Source organism: Diabrotica undecimpunctata, chromosome 6, assembly GCF_040954645.1.
Source record: "Diabrotica undecimpunctata isolate CICGRU chromosome 6, icDiaUnde3, whole genome shotgun sequence".
Classification (NCBI taxonomy): domain Eukaryota; kingdom Metazoa; phylum Arthropoda; class Insecta; order Coleoptera; family Chrysomelidae; genus Diabrotica; species Diabrotica undecimpunctata.
Genome location: NC_092808.1, coordinates 147,140,419 through 147,160,937, shown reverse-complemented (window position 1 = coordinate 147,160,937; position 20,519 = coordinate 147,140,419). Strand labels below are relative to the sequence as shown.

Genomic DNA, 20,519 nt, shown 5'->3' with positions numbered 1-20,519 from the left:
GAAAAATCCGTCAAAAACGCATTCTAGTTACCAGCATACCACGATTATCCGAAATATCGCTTTCCGGCTTTTAATGTAGACTAGAAAGCGTTTAAGACCTGTTGAAATTACCAAAATGCGTAACGACTTCTAAGTCAACACATAAAAAAAAACGTTCAAAGGTCGATGTAATATAGAAAAATATTTTTGTTGTTTGTTGTACATGTTGTAACGATGTTATTTTGCCTACCACACGGGGCATTAATACAAGGGGTAGAAAATTGGGGGAAGAAACTACTGGGGGTGGAGAAGGGCCAGCAAAATAATCGAAACATATGCGAACGGCACTCAGGTTTTGGTAGGAGAGCTGGGGTCGTGGATAAGTAAAAAACAAGGGGGTTTGGATTGGGGAAACTACAGAAAAATGAAATAAACGGTCATGAATCTCTTGGGACAAATAAACGAAACAGGAAACACCTCTAGTAATTTATAAAGAGCGCCACTTCAAGGTGCCTAATTATAATCATCAACAACAGCTAGTTGTAACTGTAGATATAATTATTAAACATCAAAAACATATCTTTTTCAAATAAAACTCAAAAAGGGTTAGTTAAAAAGGAATAAACAAAATGTTAAGAAACAAAATTTAACATTTATTTTTATGTCACCACAAACAGTTACATAATAGACAGTGAAAAAATAATACAACAATAGTCGCAAAATACAAAAATACAAAAAAGACTTACATGTTTCATCTGTTTACAAATTCCAGGAGTTAGAGATACTATTATAAACTTACAAAATTTACCGCACAAAGATTAACCTTTTTTTTTAAATAAAACAAACTAAAATCAAAAATAATAAAACGAGCTATCGTGAGTTAAGATTAAATTAAAAAAAAACTGAACAAATAAATTGACAGCTAAAGTCAAACCCTAAAATTTTACAATTATTACAAATCCTTTTTGTTATGAAAGCAAATTATTATTATTAAAAAAATGTCTGTCTTTACTTTAAAATTTGAAAGTTTCCTGGATTTCACAAAAATTACACTTGCGCTGTAAACTGGACTTCTTAAAAACTCAACAATGGCTGGGAATCTCTAACACACGAACAAAAAGGAAAATGGGTCACTGGAACACAAACCTTGGAAACTAAACTGGACTTGGCTTCTTAAAAACAGGAAAAGGTACAACTGGATACAATGGCAACATTTCAAAACTCACTTAAAACTGTAACTGAACCATTAAACTGCTACTATATTTTACATATTTTTCATAAAAAAAGACGAACAATGAGGAACATTTCAAATTTGACGTAAAATTTGGACATAACGCTGAAGACCACCGCTCTTCACCTCGGCTCCAACGAAAGTGACGAAATTATCTTAAAAAATTGATTGCATAAGTTGGAATAAACAAAACACTTTGGGTTTAAGACACATAAACAAGACACAACGGAAATTAAGACGTAAATTCTTAATTTGAAAATGCAATATTGGGCGGTTTCAACAAAGAAATATCGAAGAAATTTGCGCCTGACATAAAAAAACAATAAAATGATTTATTATCGACGGCGGCGACCTAAAAAGAACGAAAGATTATTTGGGTTTTAAATTGAAGGATACGAACTAATAAACATTGAAAAAATTCTTCGTTATTATAATGCATATATAAGAGGATTTCAATTTAACACATATACAAGGGGATTCAATATAAAATGCTACAATGTAAGTATAATATTCAAATTTTAAAAATAAATAGTTTCATATTAATTATTAAATCTTCCAAAAAATGTGTTGGAAGTCCTGGTCTCACGAATTAATGATTTCTTTGAAAAAGGTATATTTTCAGAGTGTCTTAAGACAATCATTACTATTTCTCTTTATTTTATAAGGGTGGTAAAACATTGAATGCTTGCAACTATGAACTTATTGTCTTACTACCAGGAATCATCCAAAATTATTGAGAGACTTATGTCCTTTCTCGTTGAATTTGATCACAAAATCAGTTTGGCTTTTATACTAATAAATGTACCAGTGATGCTGTTTTCTGTACTACATGTGTCTTACCAAGCACTAAACAATAATCTATACTTCCACGGTTTTTTGTGATTATGACAAAGATTGTGATTAAAAAAACTATTTCTAAGGAATTCGAGGTATTTCTTTGAATTGGTTTCAATATTACTTGGGAAATAGGAAACAACTAGGTAGAGCAAATGATACTGACTATAGTCACAAAAGCATTGTATGTGGAGTACCACAAGGTTCATTGTATTGGATCGTCAACTTTTCCCTGTCTTTATAAATGACCACCAAATTCAAAAAAATCACCAATTTAAAAATCGATGAAAAAATTTTCTTATTGCTGTTGAGACCAGTATTAAATGGAGAAACTTTAATATTGCAATTCTTTATCCAACTATAACTTCTAATCTAGTTAAAATAAGAACCTGGTCCGACTCTAATTTACTCTCTTTTAACGTGTTTAAGACAGTAACATTATCCTATAAAGGAGCTCTCCAAAGCTTGCTTCTAAATAACAGGCAGTTAACTATCGTTGATACTGTAGAATTTCTTGGTATTTTTATAGACAGCAGCCCTTATGGTCCCTTTATATCGATTCGTTCAGTAAAAAACTAGCCTCAGCCTGCTATGCAGTAGGATCTGTTTCGATGAAACTCACTTTAGCATCTTTCAAAACTACATATTTTTCTTTATTCGAGTCTTATTTTCGAAATGATTTTCCTTTTTGCGATTATAGTTCAGCTACCCAATCTAATGTTATTTTTAAATTACAAAGAAGAGCAATACGGGATCGATTTGGTATCATATGCAGCAATTTCAACTTATCAGTTCGTGAGGTTTTATTATGCAATTTTCAGTTTATTAAAATTTTTATTATCTTTTATTTTGTAATATTGATGATTTATGTAATTTAAGTAAGTTTTAATTGTTATTTTTATTTTCTGATTGTTTATAAGCTTTGTTCATAAAATTGTACAATTTTTAGTGACAATAAAGCATATTTCTGTTCTATTTTAATAGTTATTAACCTAAGAGTTACTACGAGTACTAGTTACTAAGAGTTACTTTAGTAACTGAAATTAAGAGTTTTTAAGGTTTTTATAGATTTCTATGAAACAAATTATAAAATCCATATTTATAAATAGCTATTTTAAAACTTTAATAGTGTTTTGAAAAATAATTACCAGAAATTTCGTTTAAAATGCTTTATTTTTTACTGGTAGACGAAGATACTTCTTGTTCTACTTTTTATACAGACATGGCTCTGTCCTTTTTTCAATGTGCCTCCAGTTGTCGTTCCATCGTATTCCTGGACTTCCTACTGATCGTATTTCTATTGGGGAACCGTCTTTTACTGTATATAGTACTCTATTTGTTGTCATTCGGCTTATATGATCGTTCCATTCTACTCTTCTATTTCTTACCAAGTTCTTGATGTTCTCCACCTTGCATCTACGTCGTATATCTTTACTTCTAGCTCTGTCCCATGGTGTCTTACCATCAAAAGTGTTTTCATCCCTGCTGTTTCTAACATCCTTTTTGTCCTCTCTGTGTCTGGTCTTGTTTCTGTCGCGTATGTCATTATTGGTCTGATGACTGTTTTGTAAATTCTGTCTTTCGTTTCTTTCCCGATATTTTTATTTCTTCATATTGTTTCATTCAGGCAGCCTGCGGCTCTGTTTGCTCTATTCACTTGATTTTTCACTTCAGTTTTGAGCTTTCTGTAGCTAGATAATGTGATGCCTAGATATTTAAACTCCATCACTTGTTCTTTTATCTGACCTTCCAGATCCAATTTCCAATCTTAGTAAATTTGCTGATGTAACCGTGCATTTTGTTTTTTTTTTTTGGGGAAATTAATCTACGTTGTAAACCATCTTTACTTTGAGAGCAGATTATGTTGTTTTTCTCCCATTTGGTATTGTTTGTTACTTCTTACTTTTTTTATTATTTTATCCATAATCAGTTTAAACAATACAGGACTCAGGAAACCTCCCTGTCTTATCCCATTGCCAGCTTCAATAGGGTCAGTTAGTTCTTCTTCTACTTTTACTTTTATTGTGTTGTTTTGGTAAATATTTTCGATCGTTTTGACTATTCTTAGAGGTATCTCTCTTGCGTACACTGCGTACAAGTGGATAATGTATTTTACAAATCACTTCTTAAAGGTCCACGAAACATAGATATGCCGGTTTGTTGTATTCTAATGATTTCTCTTGCACTTGACTCATTATAAATATATGTCGTCGATGTATGATTTTCCCGACTAAAACCTTGTTGTTCTTTTGCTAGTGTTATATTTTCATTCAGTTTATTTGTTATCACTTTGGTTGTTAATTTTAGTATTGTGTTTAATAAATTAATTCCTCTGTTATTTTCCAGGTCCGATTAGTTTCCATTTTTAAAGAGAGGTATTAGGATGCTTGATCTCTATTCTTGAGGAATTCTATTTTGTTCTATTATTTTTTGGATTAGTTTTAATAGTTGTTTGGTCAGATCTGGTCATCCGTACTTTGGCAGTTCGTTCGGTATTCTGTCCTTGTGTTTCTGTCCTGGTGCTTTTCTATTTTTTAATTTACTTAACGCTTCCTCTACCTCTTCCTCCTCAATATTTATTTCTTCGTTTTTCGTCACAGCTGGTGTTGGTGGTTCATGATCGTCACCTTTAGCAAATAGGGATCGAAAGTAGTTGACCCAATTTTCGTTCTGAATGTGTTTTGTTTTTATTAGTTAGTTCACCTCTCTTCTTTGTCCTCTGATCATTCTTCATATGATTTTTTTGTTCCGTAGAAGTCGCGTTCCATCTGTTTTGAGAAGCTTTGCCAGTGTCCCTTTTTTATTTGTCTAACTAAAGTACTCGTTTTATTTCTGATTCGTTTATAGTGGTTGTATGCCTGTTGTGTTTTGTATTGTAAAAGTACTTTCTTCTTTTCTTCACATTTTGTCTTCACTTTCTCTCTAAACCATGGTGTTTTCTTTTTTGATATGTTATTTTTCATTACTTTCCTCTTTCCAAGTGATTCTGTTGCTGCGTTAATTATATTATTTTTAAGTTTTTCCTAGCTTTCCTCAATAATATCGTTTTCCAATATTTCATTCTCAGCGATTTTCTCTGATCATTTTTTCCTGTATAAGTATTCCGTGGATTCCGTATTTAGTCCTTCGACTTTGATTTTTGTTTTTGTTGACGCCGCTGTTGACGAAGATAGATAAAAGGGTATATTATTGTCCTCAAATTGTTAATGATATAAAAAGTCCATTAAACACACTGCTAAAAGCATAGAGGTTTTAGGTATTGAGGTCTGTGTAACTCAAAAATACCTGGCCGATACCCCAACAGGGATATTTTTTAGCTTACCCCTTTGTACATTTTAATTAATATACCTACTCTGTATATTAAGTTATATGTTTTCCTCATTGTAGCGGTAGTTTCTGTAACATTTTCCATGCAATACATGTCAGAATATTAGAATTATAATAATGACTACGTATCAAGTATTAACTAACTTGTGTGACAAAAAAAAACCTTGCTTCAATGTACATTTATTACAAAATTGTAACAACTGTAGTTTATTGTAACATCTTTTCTTCACTGATATTTTGCTTTTATACTATTTCATTTCACTTGATTTTTAACTTTCTAATTACTTCAGACATGCTGTGGTTATCATATTTATTTAACTTGTACACATATGGTATTTATATTATTTTATTTATTAATATTGTGGGTTATTTTAAAATAATAAATAATCCATACGGATGTATATGTTAATAAACAAGTAGGAATACCTGATTTACTTTATTTTCCATCGCATTTGAATCCACATTAATATTCATTACGCGTATTTTGCATATTGCCTGGAAAATATGCTTCGTTTAATCGATAGTGTTTTATAGGAATTGAAGTAAAAATATTTGCTATATGATTCCCAGTTAAATAAATTTAATGCTACATATGTGACTTTAATTTACAGAGAACATAAAACAATGTTTTTTTACCAAGCACAGATTGAGAATGACAGTGGTGTAAAAAATGCCAATAAAATGATCTTGAAGAATGAAGAAGGTTATTCCAGACATAACTGTGCACACAAAAAATTTAAAAAAAAGCGAAAAAAAAACTAAAAAAAAAGAATATTTCTTATTTGCTGATTCTTTTAAAAAAAATCAAAACTGCCATGAAATTCTTCTTACTAATTTTTCTTCTTATGATAACATATTCATTGAAGAGTTGGCAATAAGTTATATATTGTGCAGTTCGAAACAGAAGTCCAAATCAGACCAATCTCTTACATTTTTCAACCACGAACATTTTCGTCTTCCTAGTGCCTTCTAGCTTTTTCCTCTGCTTTGATAATTCGTTTTAAAACTTCTCTACCGCTTTGCACATCATGACTAAGATATGAAGGTCATTTTATATTATAAATAAAATATTTTTTCTTATTAAGCCTTTTAAAAATCTTCTTTAAAAATTGTGTCTTCTCATGGCGCCGTCTCCTTTCGAAGGTTGGCGATCCAAATGGCAATTGTAGTTTTCGAAACTGCTGCGCGAAAGATTTCTGCGGATGAGCAGTCGAACCATCTCCTTAGGTCTTTCAGTCAGGAGTTCTGGCGTCTTCTTACTGATCTTTTGCCCTGTACTTTTCCTTCCAGTACAACTTGAAGTAATTCGTATCTTTCGCCTCTCAACACATGACCCAAGTATTGCATTTTCCTCTTTTTGATTAGTCTTATTAATTCTTTTTGTTTACATATGCGACGAAGTACCTCAATATTAGTAACTCTTTATATTCATGGAAAATTGTGTACATGATCTGAATTGCATCTTTTAATATATTTTCAAGGGTCCTCTATAAATCCACACTTTATAGGCTTGTAAGCGTCTTTATTTACTATTTAGTTAACCAGAAAACTCGATATTTAAACATGTTTACGTTTTTAACGTCCGTATATTGTTATGTCTGGTTATTTTAGTAATAACCATTATTATTAACTTGTATAAACTTATTCAAATGAATGAAACATATCAAGAGATTCAAAAATTGGATAGAACATGGCAAAAGATATAAGACCAATTTATTAGAACATCAAAAATAACTGAAATTAATAAATTGAAAAGCCATAAATGACAATCCAAATTTTATATATAATGAATTAGAGACAAAAGACTGTGTAATGTTTGCCTCTTTAGGACTGTGGGACATAATATAACATAAAACTACTTACGATAGGTTTTATTAAGCTTTATAAGGATATATAAATTAACATTATTATTCATATTCACATGGAATCCCTAACCTAAGTGTGTTGTCAATGTCTGGTTGTCATGTCACAGCTGTCACTTGTGGTTCCGTTTACCAAGTGCAACGTTGCCAAGTATATGCTTACATTAGAACCATACATAACAGACTGGAACATGATTTTTACGGTCTGCAAAAGGAAATATCGTGCTTTGTAAGAGGTCAAAGAACGGAGATAAAGGAACTAATAGAACCAAAACACTAGAAAAGGATACGTGGATTGGCTACCTAAAACCTCCACCACCTCTATGCAGTGGAAGAACAACCGACGCTAGAACCGGAAATACAACATTCGTTATAAAGAAGATTACTGAGAAATCACTAAAGTATAACAGACCAGCATTTTTGTGTCTGATTGACCTAAAGAAAGCGGTTGACAGAGTAAGACTCAAAGATGTAATCCATCTTCTGTATAATAGAGAAGTTCCCCTAAATATTATTGAAACTATCGAAAACATCTACCAAAACAACAAAATGGAAGTCAGAATAGATGGACAACTTACTTACCTATAGAAATAGGTAGCAGAATAAAACAATGGGATTTATTAAGCCCCATACTCTTCAATTTAATCATGAATGAAATCATCAAGAGCGTTAACAAGTGAAGAGGATACATAATGGGAAACAATATACTCTGTTACGCAGACGACGCAAGTAATGGAAATAAAATACCTGGGAATTACACTGTCTAGCTATGAAGACTTGGACAAATAAGTGAGAGATCAAGTACAAAAAGCAAATAGACTGGCAGGATGCCTTAATAACACTATATGGCGAAACAGATACATTAACACTAAGATGAAAACAAGAATTTAAAAAGCCACTGTAAGACCAATAATATAAATAGTAAAATAATAAAAAGAGAAAACAATAGTGAACATCAAAGAAAATTTACAAAATATAGAGAAACTGAATAGAAATACTGATAACATAGACCAAAAATAGGAGAATATTAAACATGCCGTAATGCTGGCAGGGAGAGAAAATTTAACACCGAAAGAAAGGAAACATAAAGAATGGATGAATGAGGAAATACTACAGTTGATGTGTGAAAGAAGGGTACACAAAACAAATAATCCGATAAGATACAAAGAAACAGATAAACTAATAAAAAAGAAAATAAGAGAAGCTAGAGAAAGATGGCTAAGTGAGCAATGCCAGGAGTTAGAACAACTGGAGCGAAAATATGACTTTTTTAATGTACACAAAAAGATTAAAGAAATGACAGGAAGGAGAAGAACAACACAGACAGGACAGATCAAAGATACAGATGGTATACTCATAACAGATTTACAACAAAAAATGAATCGATGGACAGAATACATATCACAACTTTTTGATGACAAAGATAGACAAGAAATCTCAAACGAATATACAGATGATACAGGGCCTGATATAATCAGAGAAGAAATAGATTATGCAACCAAACAAGCGAAAAGTGGTAAGGCCCCCGGTCCTGATGAAATTCCCGTAGAACTGCTCAAACTTATGGACGATGAATCTATTAAAATACTCCTAGATCTATTTAACACAATATATAGAACTGGAATAATACCTAGGGAATGGCTCCGTTCGACCTTTATACTACTGCCAAAAAAGGCAAATACAAGGGAATGCAGCGAATATCGTACGATAGCTTTGATGAGTCATGCTCTAAAACTGTTCTTGAAAATAATCCATAATAGGATCTATAGGAAATTAGACGTAGACATCAGTAACACTCAGATGGGATTCAGAAAAGGGCTAGGTACAAGGGAGGCTCTGTTTGCAATGAACGTTCTCTCACAGAGATGCTTAGACATCAACCAAGAAATTTACACCTGCTTTATTGATTTCGAAAAAGCCTTTGACAAAGTACAACATGAACCACTAAGACAAATTCTAATAAAGAAAAATATAGACAGCCGAGATATTCAAATTATATGCAACCTATATTGGAATCAAACAGCAAATGTGAAGGTTGAGGGTAGGCTAACAGAAGAAATTCAAATCCGTCGAGGAGTCCGGCAGGGATGCATCTTGTCGCCACTTTTATTTAATCTGTATAGTGAAGCTATATGTGAACAAGCACTCGAGGAAGAAGATCTTGGTCTGATAATAAATGGTGAGACGATCAACAAAATAAGGTATGCTGACGATACGGTTCTCCTAACGGGAACGCTAGTAGAACTACAACATCTCGTTCAAAGTCTCAATATATACTGTAACAGTTACGGCTTGAAAATTAATTTGAAAAAAACTAAATTTATGGTAATCACGAAATCAAAGAACATCAGAGTTAATCTTGTAATAGACAATACAACGATTGAGCGTGTGTCCTGTTATAAATATCTAGGTGCTTGGATCACAGACGATACTGATCAAACAAAAGAGATTAGATGTAGAATAGAAATCGCTAGATCAGTCTTTAATAGAATGCGCAAACTCTTTTGCAATCGTGATATCAATATAAAGTTACGAATACGAATGCTGCGGTGTTATGTCTGTTCTACCCTGTTGTATGGAGTAGAGGCTTGGACACTAAAACAGTTGACCACAAAACACATCGAAGCTTTCGAGATGTGGTGCTATAGGCGCATTCTCAGAATATCATGGATGGACCGCGTCACTAACACGCAAGTACTCCAAACTTTAGACAAAAGATGCGAAATTCTAAATGAGATAAAAACTAGAGAGATGGAATACTTGGGGCACATTGTGAGAGGTGAAAAGTACGAACTTTTAAGAAATATCATGCAGGGCAAAATTAAGGGCAAAAGAAGTGTGGGAAGAAGAAAAATATCGTGGCTTCGTAATCTACGTGAATGGTTCGGGTGTAGTTCGATTGAACTTTTTAGGCGCGCTGCTAACAAAGTCGCAGTGGCCATGATGATTTCCAATCTCCGCTAGGAGTGGCACGAGAAGAAGAAGAAGACCAATAATGACATATACCTCAGAAACAAGACCCGACACAGTCGGGTCAAATGTAACACATTGTATAAATGAATGGAACCAGAGTAGAAAAAAAGAATGGAATAACCACATAAGCAAAATGGAGGAGACGCTGTTTCGTCAAAATAGCAAGAAATATTGTCAAAATAGTCACCAATAGGCAGAATAAGTATCGGAAGACCGCGCAAAACATGGAGTGACAACCTTCCATAGAGGTATGAATTTGCCAATAAACAAGCAGAATTACTTATAAAGAGGAAGAAGAAGAAAAAATATAGACAAAGGAATTAAGAACCTATTTAAAACTTATGCAGATGAACCTAATGATACAGGTAAAATACAAAGTACTGCTGTCAGTCTAATACTAAACCTCTGACCGGTGACACTTGGAGCAATCTACTGTTCATCAAGTTATACCATTTCATTAAAAGACTATCTATTTTCTCTAGGGTCACAATTGATAATAGTAGGGGATTAGAATTCTAAAAACATAGCATTAGGTTCAAGACTTACTACCCCTAAAGACTAAAATCTTCTTGAAGTTATACAAAAGTATAATATAAATTATCATCATCATCACCTTCATTCTAGCTTTACAACCCTGCGTCGGTCCTAGCCTCCTCAAGAATTTCTATCCAGTCGTCCCTATCCATCTCCTTTCTCCGCCAAGAACGTATTCCCATATTTCTCATGTCTTCATCGATGTTATCAAGGAACCTTGTTCTGGGTCTTCTTCTCTGACCAATGGGTCTATCAAGAAGTGTTTTTCTAGCTGGGTCATTTTATTTCATCCGCATTACATGTCCAATCCACCTCAGACGTTCTATATTAATATGTTTTATGCTATCAGGCTCCTGGTGTATTCTATAAAGTTCAAAGTTGTATCGTCTTCTCCACTCTCCATTCTTATTCACTGCTCCATAGATTCACCTTAGTACTTTTCTTTCAAAACATCCTAACATGTTTTCATTATTTTTTGTTAGATTCCAGGTCTCTGAACCATATGTTGGTACTGGGCGTATTATTGTTTTGTAGAGTTTTATTTTTGTATTTCTCGATAATATAATTGTGGATTTAACCCGGTGTCACATACGTGGATTTTTCTGTCATTAGTACATATGTGGGGTGTGACAAACCCCAGTTTCTAAGAAAATCAGAATTTTTTCTGGCAGTTTTTTTATGTGTTTTCTAATTTCATGGTCTGAAGTGATCATCTAAGGACTATTTAAGCAAAAAAGAAATAATCAGAACACCTTTATTCAAAAGAAATTAAAAATAAACTAATAATAGGCAATTCTCCATAAGCAAAAACCACAACTTAACTGAACAATCTTACCAAAAAATATAAACACCATTATGATCAAAAATACAATAATAAATGAAAATCTAATAGTAAAATAATACAAGGAAAAACTCTGACTGGTTGTACAGTGAAAGAAAAAAAATTAATCGCTATTTGAATTTATGCAATTTTGACAACTTATGACAGCATGCTCCAGGCACAGTAATGATTCACAGTTTGAACAGAAATATTTAGTTTTCCGATTTCGCCTTCTTGGACATACTGAACATCTTCCCATGAGTTTTGGAATCTTGGCAGGTGGCACTGCAGGGGCATCTTGGCCAAAATGTGCAATGTTTTGACGAATACTCATTGGTATTCTTGGATTATTTTTTCTTTCAGATATGTGGTCCTGGATCAATTCAAAGCCCAACATTTTGATAAAAAATCTTCTGGCAAGTTTGAAATCTTGATTGTTTTCTCTGTATATCACCAAAGCATTTATAGCGGCTGTATTCAAGAGAGAAAACACGATCGTAAGAGGCCATCTCCGTGAGTTTCTAGATACGTTATATGATGCAGACAGTTCATCCACTACATCTACTCCACTTTTAGTAAAGTTGTAGAAGCTTATTATTTCTGGTAAATTTTTATCGCCAGTTGCTTCATCAATAGCTCCATCATGGTGCATGGTGAACAACAGTAGGACGTTTTTATTTTTTTTCGGCACATACGATAAAAGTGTAATATCTTTCTGAAAGCCAAATAAAGATGTCATTGGTTCTCTGTTCTGGACTGTCAAAAATTGTGCTGGGATGCATCGTTTGTTCTTTCTCAGCGTGCCTAATGACGTAAGTTTATGCTCGTTCAGCAATTTTATCATTAATTCATAACTAGTGTACCAGTTGTCAAAGATCACATTTCGGTTGGAACCAGAAATAGGTTGTATTAGCCTCTCTACTATATCTATTGGGGAATTACTAACACTGTAGGGACCTTCTGGCTGTTTTCCTGCATACACTTCCAAATTTAAAACGTAGTACTAACGGGCATCAACTAGGGCTTGCACTTTGATCCCATACTGTGCAGGTTTGTTGGGCATGTACTGTTTGAAAGCACATCTTCCACGAAAAGACTCAAACTTCTCATCTATCGTCACATATTGAGAAGGAGTGTAGGCCTGCTTACAATTTTCAATAAATTTGTCCATAATTCCACGAACTGGAGCTAATTTGTCAATCGCCAATCTGTCTTTGAAAACGTCAATTGAAAACGATTTATAGACATCGTATTGCGGAATATATCGACACCAGTCCCATCTGTTTGCCAAAAGTCTCTCAAATTCTGACGATTAGAATAAAACATACCTGCTAAATAAAGAAGTCCGATAAATGCTTTAATTTCACATTCATTGGTTGGTTTCACCATGCATTTATTTTGATATGCAATTGATTTTTGTTGAATTTTGAGATTGGTCCAGCGCACTATGTCTTCGATCATTTGTCGGTCAAAAAACAATTGCCAACAATCTAAAGCACGTTTAGCATTTTTTGCATAATGCTTCACACCCGGCAAATGAGTAATAATGTTCTCTGATCTTGTTCGAACCCGTTTATTATTTGAAGTAAGTTTGTTTCAGTGTGTTCCGTGTTTTCCGAGATACATTTCTTCGTTTCTTGGAGGTCCGTCAGTGCTTTTATTTTCCGTCTCATTCTGAAGTTCTGTTTTTGATGTCTCCATGTCTGAATCTCCGTCAGAAACTACATCTTCTATTGCGATATCCTGCTCCGAGTCGGTGTTGTGGTCGCTTTCAGAGATATGGTCAATATCGTCATCGCTTCCCGATTCGATGGCATCGTCATCAATTTCAGCCCATAGAGCTTCAAGCTTTTTCTGTTCCGCTTCGTATGACATGATATTTTAGCTAAAAAATTAAACAATTGAATATGCAGCTTCAAATAAGTCAAAAATAAAAACTTACTTATAATGTCAAAATTGCAAACGCGAGTACATAGGTGGGGTTTGACACACCCCAGAGCATTTCAGGCGCGTGTAACTTCACTCACTGCCTACAATGTACTGAGGTAACGCCTGAATTCGATGGTGGGGACATTTTTGGGAAGCTATTGGGGTGGACGTGCGCATAAGTCTGCGTTTGATTTATTTTAAGAGCGATATTTGGGAGCTGGGGTTTGTGAAACCCCACATATGTAGTGCCTGGTTAAGAAGGAGATCGAGCCCAAAATAGCCCAAATATACAGGGAGTAAAAGTGATACATTTTTGTGCATCTTTTTGGAGTCCCAAAATTCTCACGTAAGTTCAGGTTGTTCGTATGATTTTTAAAGTTTCAGTGGTATTTTCGTCTCTGGCGACTGGAGTATTGTATATTTTAAGGAGTAGATTGCTTTACATTCAATAAAAAAAATTATCATTTTCACATATTTTTTACCTCAATCTATCAATGGTGACTTTGCAAAACAAACTGAATTGATAACAGTCAATTTGACAGATATACCTTCAACAAACTAGTCGCTAACAACTGTCAAATTTCGGAAGTCGCTAATGGAATAGAGGGAGACCGTACTTGTACATAAAGAAACGCGACTTTATAGTAAATATGCGTCCGTAACAAAGTTTTGTTGAAAACTTTGTTTTTTCTTACTCTTGGAATCTTTCTTACTCTTAAATAGTTCCTTAAAAAAATTTTTTAACAAATCTTCTTTACTTTACTAATAAAGACAAAGTAATTATTAAATACCTCATCACTAAAATCTCCGACTAAGTAGGTTTAGTCACATTGAATTAGAACAACTTGGTAAATATACAACCAAAACTGTTAATAACAATGTCATTAAATAACTAAAAATGCTAAACAAAATGGATAATTTGTTACACTCTAATTTTTCCAACACAGTTACAACGAGTCGATTAGTTGTTGCATCTTACATAAAATTTAAATAGCTATAAACAATGTCACGTTTTCATTGTATATGATTTTTATATAACACGACTGCTTCCTATATTTTTTAACAGAAATTACAGTGTAACAAAATTAGAACATAAATCTGAATAAGTAAAGATTTGAATTTATAATTCTATTCGTCTATTTTAAATTTGTTACCTTACTTTTATTGAAACTTTGGGTATATATTATATAAAAACTTACTGGCGTTATTGAGAACTCCTACATCAGGTCTGACCGTAGCCGGAACTTCCCTGTCTACACAGCATGCCCAGATCATCCCTCCTGAGCAGAGATCCAAGGGTCTTCCGCCACCCAAAACGCAGCTGATGCTTAAGCCACATTCGTACTTCACGCCACGGTATCGGCAAGATTGGGGAATCACTGCAAAGACAGAAAATCTGTGTTATTCGTCAAAAAAATTTAATATTGCATTTAAAACGTTGTTTAAAACTATAAGTAAAATCTTCAGCAAATGTCGTTATGTTTATCATTAAATTTACTACTTGTTATACACTGACAGAGATATAGATATTTGGGTACAAGAACAAATGCCATGTAGTACCATTAGTTGCAGATTAAATGTAGATTAAAAAACGCAAAATCCTCGTTTCAAAGGATGTCAAAGTTTACACCATGACCTTAAAGGTCGTGGCATATTATCATGCACGTTGCGTTTCCACCACATAGCGTTTACTTTCCGAAAAATATAATTTAAATGGTTTTAAATATGAACAACGCACACTGTCCGGAATATAGCGTTTCAGACACTTAACGTTTCCGTTCAGTATATTCGAAACCAATATTTTACTGATGCCGACGGCTACGTAACGAGTCGTAACCGGTTGGTAAGGATAATGTGAATTAGATGTCCGTCGTTTTCCCCTTGTTTATTTAGGTGTTTGTTTGATTTTGATACAGAGTATTTAAAAAAATAATTTTCGACGCTATTTTGTCATTTATGCATATGTTTATTGCTTTGTGACAATTAATCACGAAGTGATAAACAATTAGGACTTTTGCACGGAAGTGATACCTCTTCTTTTATAAAAATACTTGTTGGTTTGATATATATGGCTTCGTTAAATGTACTATTTTGTTTTTTAACTAAAGGTGTAAAATTAAATTTATAATATATTCAAACTGAATCCTATTCATTCTAAAATATCCATAATATTTTTCATCGTCATCAATTAATTCTCTGTTTAAAGTCTAGTATTCACCTTCCTTCTTCCTTTCTCTTAGCATTGGATGTACTTCACACCTTCTTTTTAACACAGTTTTTCATTCTTCATCGTTAAGTAGAAGAGCAATTGCACATAATTTTTGTCAAGAAAAGCGAGATCATATGTTCACCAAAGCAAACTGAAACGTTCTTTAAATGAAAATGTAAACGCGCAGCCCAATTGCTGGAGTGGAAACGCTACGTGCCGGAAACTATACGTACACGATAATATGCCGCGACCTTTAATCGAAAAAAAAAATTCATATACTTTGAAAATATATTTTTCCAGTACTTATCTTAGATGCTCTAAATTTAATGATTTTAAAATGTGGTTATACAGGAAGATAGTCTAAAAGATTTCCTAAAAAGACCTTATATCCAATAAAATGGCATTAAAAAGCTAAATAAAAATATGGACGTATTTCAGAAGTTAGAAAGAATATCTTGATAGAAATATCTAAACAACTTAATGTGAAGTGACAACAGATGCAAAGTGTTAAAACTGATGATCCAAGGCAAAATTTTGGGCAAAAGAAGTCCTGGAAGAGAATTTCCTGACTAAACAACTTCAGTAGCTTTAGTAGTACTTTGGTAGCTTTAGCCAAATTGAACAATGTTTTTAAATTTGATCTCCCAATATTAGGAACTTGGTCAGTTTCAGCTTACAAGCAAAACAGTAGCATCTCTAGAAGATGCCAACCCCTAGTGTTGGCGAAATGTCGAGAACTAATCTCAGAAGACAACGGCCTAACAGCCCGAACAAACAGTTTAACAGAATTTAAATGAGACAACTAGTGTGGTATGGTCACGTGAAGCGAAAGAATGAAGATAGATGGCCAAAAAAAGCTTTAAATTACCTACCACAGTGAATAAGAACAAGGGGAAGTTGCCTGGGAAGAAAATGTACAGCACATAATGAGAGAAAGCCATCAAAGAAGTCGAATGGATGGATAGAAAACGATGGAGGTTAAAATGCGAGAAGCGGCAGAGGCTGTAGTAACCTCGCTTATATATATATATATATATATATATATATATATATATATATATATATATATATATATATATATATAAGAAAAAAGAAGTACTTGTGACTCGTTTGGAACAAATATATAACTGTTTTCGATGGGTTGGAGTCAATAAAAGGGGCTATTGGTTAACTATTTTTTTATTCTCGAGCTTTCAATTGTGTTTACAATTATTATCAAGAGCTAAAAAAGACAAAATACTTACAAGGTTGAACTAAAAAGAAAAAACAATTTTTGTTAACTTACCAAATAAAAATTAGTTTGGTAAGTAAAAATTACTGCTTACATCTTCAAAATATTTAATATAAAAATGTTTTAATCTAATAAATGTTTCTCCGAAAATTTTTATAATTTTGAAAACATTTTTTTTTATAATATAAAAATAATTGAATTTATAAATAAGTTCAAATAGCAACCAATTACAAATAGCCTCAATGTCATAAATGCCAACATAAAATTTTTATTTTTGACAATTATATTGCCAAAAGTAAAATTTCGTAAGCACAAGATGGTTGAACACAAGTGATTGCAGAATTAAAAAACCATCTTGTGCTTTGGCAGAACATGTAATCGATAAAGACCATATTATGGATTTTGATAACATTAAAATTTTATGTAGTGAAAGTAATAAATTTAAAAGGACTTTTTTGGAAATGGTTTGTATTATCAAAAATGATAATAGTTTAAACAAAAGATCAGAAATTCAAAATTTAAGTAAAATTTATAATTATATTCTTTCTTTATGATTTATATATAAAACTTGTAAAATGTCATATTTAATTCTCCATATATCTGTCACATTCTTTCAGACATCTGTCAACGGTAAATAAATATTCTTCTTTTTGTTATTAAACAAAAAAGAATGTTTAAACGAAATTTTCCGTCAGCTGATATATGCAGCTTATGTGAAAGACTTAAGAATACTCTTAATAGAGAAAGAAATCCTACTAAAAAAATGCTTTGCAGACAAATAAGAATTAATTAACTGCGAGCTAACCAGTTCTACAGGTTAATGGAGAAAATACCGAAAAACTGTTTGGCTTACTGCTTCGATCTACAACAAGTCCAACCATTGCCTAAAAAAGTTGTTTCGGACGATTTATGCTTGAGGAAAATAAGTTATAAGAACTTTGGAATTATACCAGTACACCCAGGTACTTTTTTTCATGGATAGAAGATCAAGCCAAAAAAGACTGCGTAGAAGTAGCATCTACACTTTTATATTTTCTAAACTCTCTGGAATTCTTACCGGAAATAAATGCTATTACTTTATTTTGTGATGGATGTGGTGGACAAAATAAAAACAAACACGGTATCCCTATGGTAATGTATTGGTTAGCCAATATTGCCATATCTATAACTATGGTTAAAATAGTATTTCCTGTAAGAGGACACAGCTTTCTTCCAGCCGACAGTGCATTTCGATGGTTCAAAAATTAATAAGGAAAGAGCCATTTATCAAGACAAAAAAAAACCATACTATAAAATTTATAGAGAAGTGGTAAAGTCTATGTTTTGGTGAAAGATTGGAGACTTATGGATATTAAAAGATAAGAAGAATCCTTTAAAAAAAATGACGAAATAAGTGAAATAAAAGAATAATAATAGAGAAAAATACTCAAGACTCAAAAATTAAGATCCTGGTACGAGGAGATGAGAATTTGTTATAGAGTAGATCTTGACATAGAGAAGAATCAGAATTTGTACAAGAGAGAAACAAAGCTATTTAACCTTATTCTTCTAGAAATAAAAATTGCTCGCCTATTACCGCCTAAAAATATGGCGAAAATTGGGAATACAGATACTCATTTAGCATGCTACAAAAATTTGTTGAGAAAACTCCAAGATGCAAACTGTCATGAAAACTGTAAGTGGGAACTTAAAGAACCTTGTTCATGTCTTCACGAAAATCCAGCTTTTCACCTTTAGTTGTATGCTATTTTTTCTGTAATACTTTTTGTTTTTTCTAATTCTTTAAGACATATTTGTTGTTAACGATTATATTCACGAAACTAAAAATTAAATAATTAAAACTCAATATTTACGTTTACCTATTCGAACAAAACTTAATAAGTCCATAAGATCCAAGCAAAACTTGTTAATTGCAAAGATTAGTATGGTTTTTTAGGGCTGTTAATATGAGCTAAGTAAAGTAATGAATATTATTAAGGTATTTATCTGCATAAAACATTTAATTGCTTCAAAAAGACAATAGCAAAAGAACTAATTTCTAAAAATTGGTTAAATTGGATTTATCAACTTTTGCGTGAGTACTCTTCAATATGTTGTTGAGTAAACAGAATTTAATGATTTCATCAAAAAACGCAATGGCTTTTAAGAATTGCAATTAACGCATTAAAAGCAAAACTACCGCATCGGTCAATTAAGAGAAAGTTTTAGCAGTTCATACACGTCAGGAAACGGAAGTATAACACAAGGTACAACTGTTTGAATGCCTTTTTTCAAGATTTTCCTGAATAAATAAGGTAAAGTGCTAGTCATTGTCTTCTTTGTCAATAGCAACGTTTAAGGTATTTTGTTCAACATTACTTCCCGTTTTAACTCGAATTATGTAAACTTAGGTAATTACTGTACGTTCTGTAATAGATACTAGCTATATAAAACTTTAAGACTAATCTTATGACTACAATGTAAAGTAATATAAGCTACAAAAAAATGTAGACATGAATACAGAAACAGGCGAATTATTTAATACGCCGGCTTTAGAACGGAGAGATTTACGATATACCATATGTTTACTATTTTTTATAATTGAGGAAATACCGTCTGTAATTAACTTTGTTGTGTGAAAATAAAGTTGTGCAAATAAAGCAGTCATTAGCACCTATCTTGTTCGTTTTTATATTCGTTCTATTATTTAAAGCCCTTTTATGTTTTGCTATACGTTTGACAAAATTTCTACCAGTTTGACCGATATAGGTTTTTGGGCAGTCGCCATATTTTAGTTTGTATATACCACTGTGTAATCGCTTTTTCTTTTGGCTCATGTTGGTCTTAATACATTTGTTTTAGTTGTTGTTTGTTCTAAAAGCTGGTGTTGTTCCTTTCTTTTTTATTTGTTTAGCTATTTTTGTTGATATCTTACCTGTATATGTAATCGTGCAGAAGGTACTGGATTTTTCCTCTGGTCGTGGTAATACTAATTTTAGGGCTTCCTTATGTAGTTCTTGATTTAAAATTTTATTTATTGTGTGTTCGTTGTACCGATTGATTACACGTCTATTTGCTTAATGATATTCAGTTTTATCTCGAAATTATTTTTTGACATTTGAATTTCTATTAATCTATGCAACATGCTATGGTAGGCAGCCAATTTATGTTGTGAAGAATGGGATAATAACCAGGGCCGCCACTACCATGTGTGCCAAGTGTGCATCGCACACGGGCGGCCAACAATAGGGGCGGCCAAAAGCAGTCCACTGATGATAATACTTTTTTAAAACGAAAATAAATTCAAATAATTAAATAGTAATGATTCAGATAATTCTGTGAACTCTAATATTCCAAACAATAATAATTATTTAGTACGTAATAATACTCAAATGCGTTTCATTTATCATGTATACTTCTTTTTTTCATCCTTATCTAAAAAAATGTCAGAAACTATTATATATTGTATGAACTGCCGCCCTTTTGCAGGTACAGTCATAAAGCAGTTTCGGGAATACTTTTTAATTCAAAGCGGCTGGCGGCTTTCGGACTTCAGTTATTTGGGATTTCAGACGTAGATACTTTACAAGAATTTAGGCAAGTGGTTGTAA

General features: G+C 32.7%; 1 protein-coding gene across 5 annotated transcripts in view; it reads right to left on the bottom strand.

Annotated features, from left to right (window-relative positions):
- Positions 1-20,519, bottom strand: part of LOC140444074 (serine proteinase stubble) — a 100,939-nt gene that overhangs the window by 39,832 nt on the left and 40,588 nt on the right. For all 5 annotated transcript variants that reach the window (XM_072535705.1, XM_072535706.1, XM_072535703.1 and 2 more), the window contains one exon: positions 14,689-14,868. In XM_072535705.1, the coding sequence (XP_072391806.1) occupies positions 14,689-14,868 (180 nt within the window). The remainder of the gene's footprint in view (positions 1-14,688; positions 14,869-20,519) is intronic.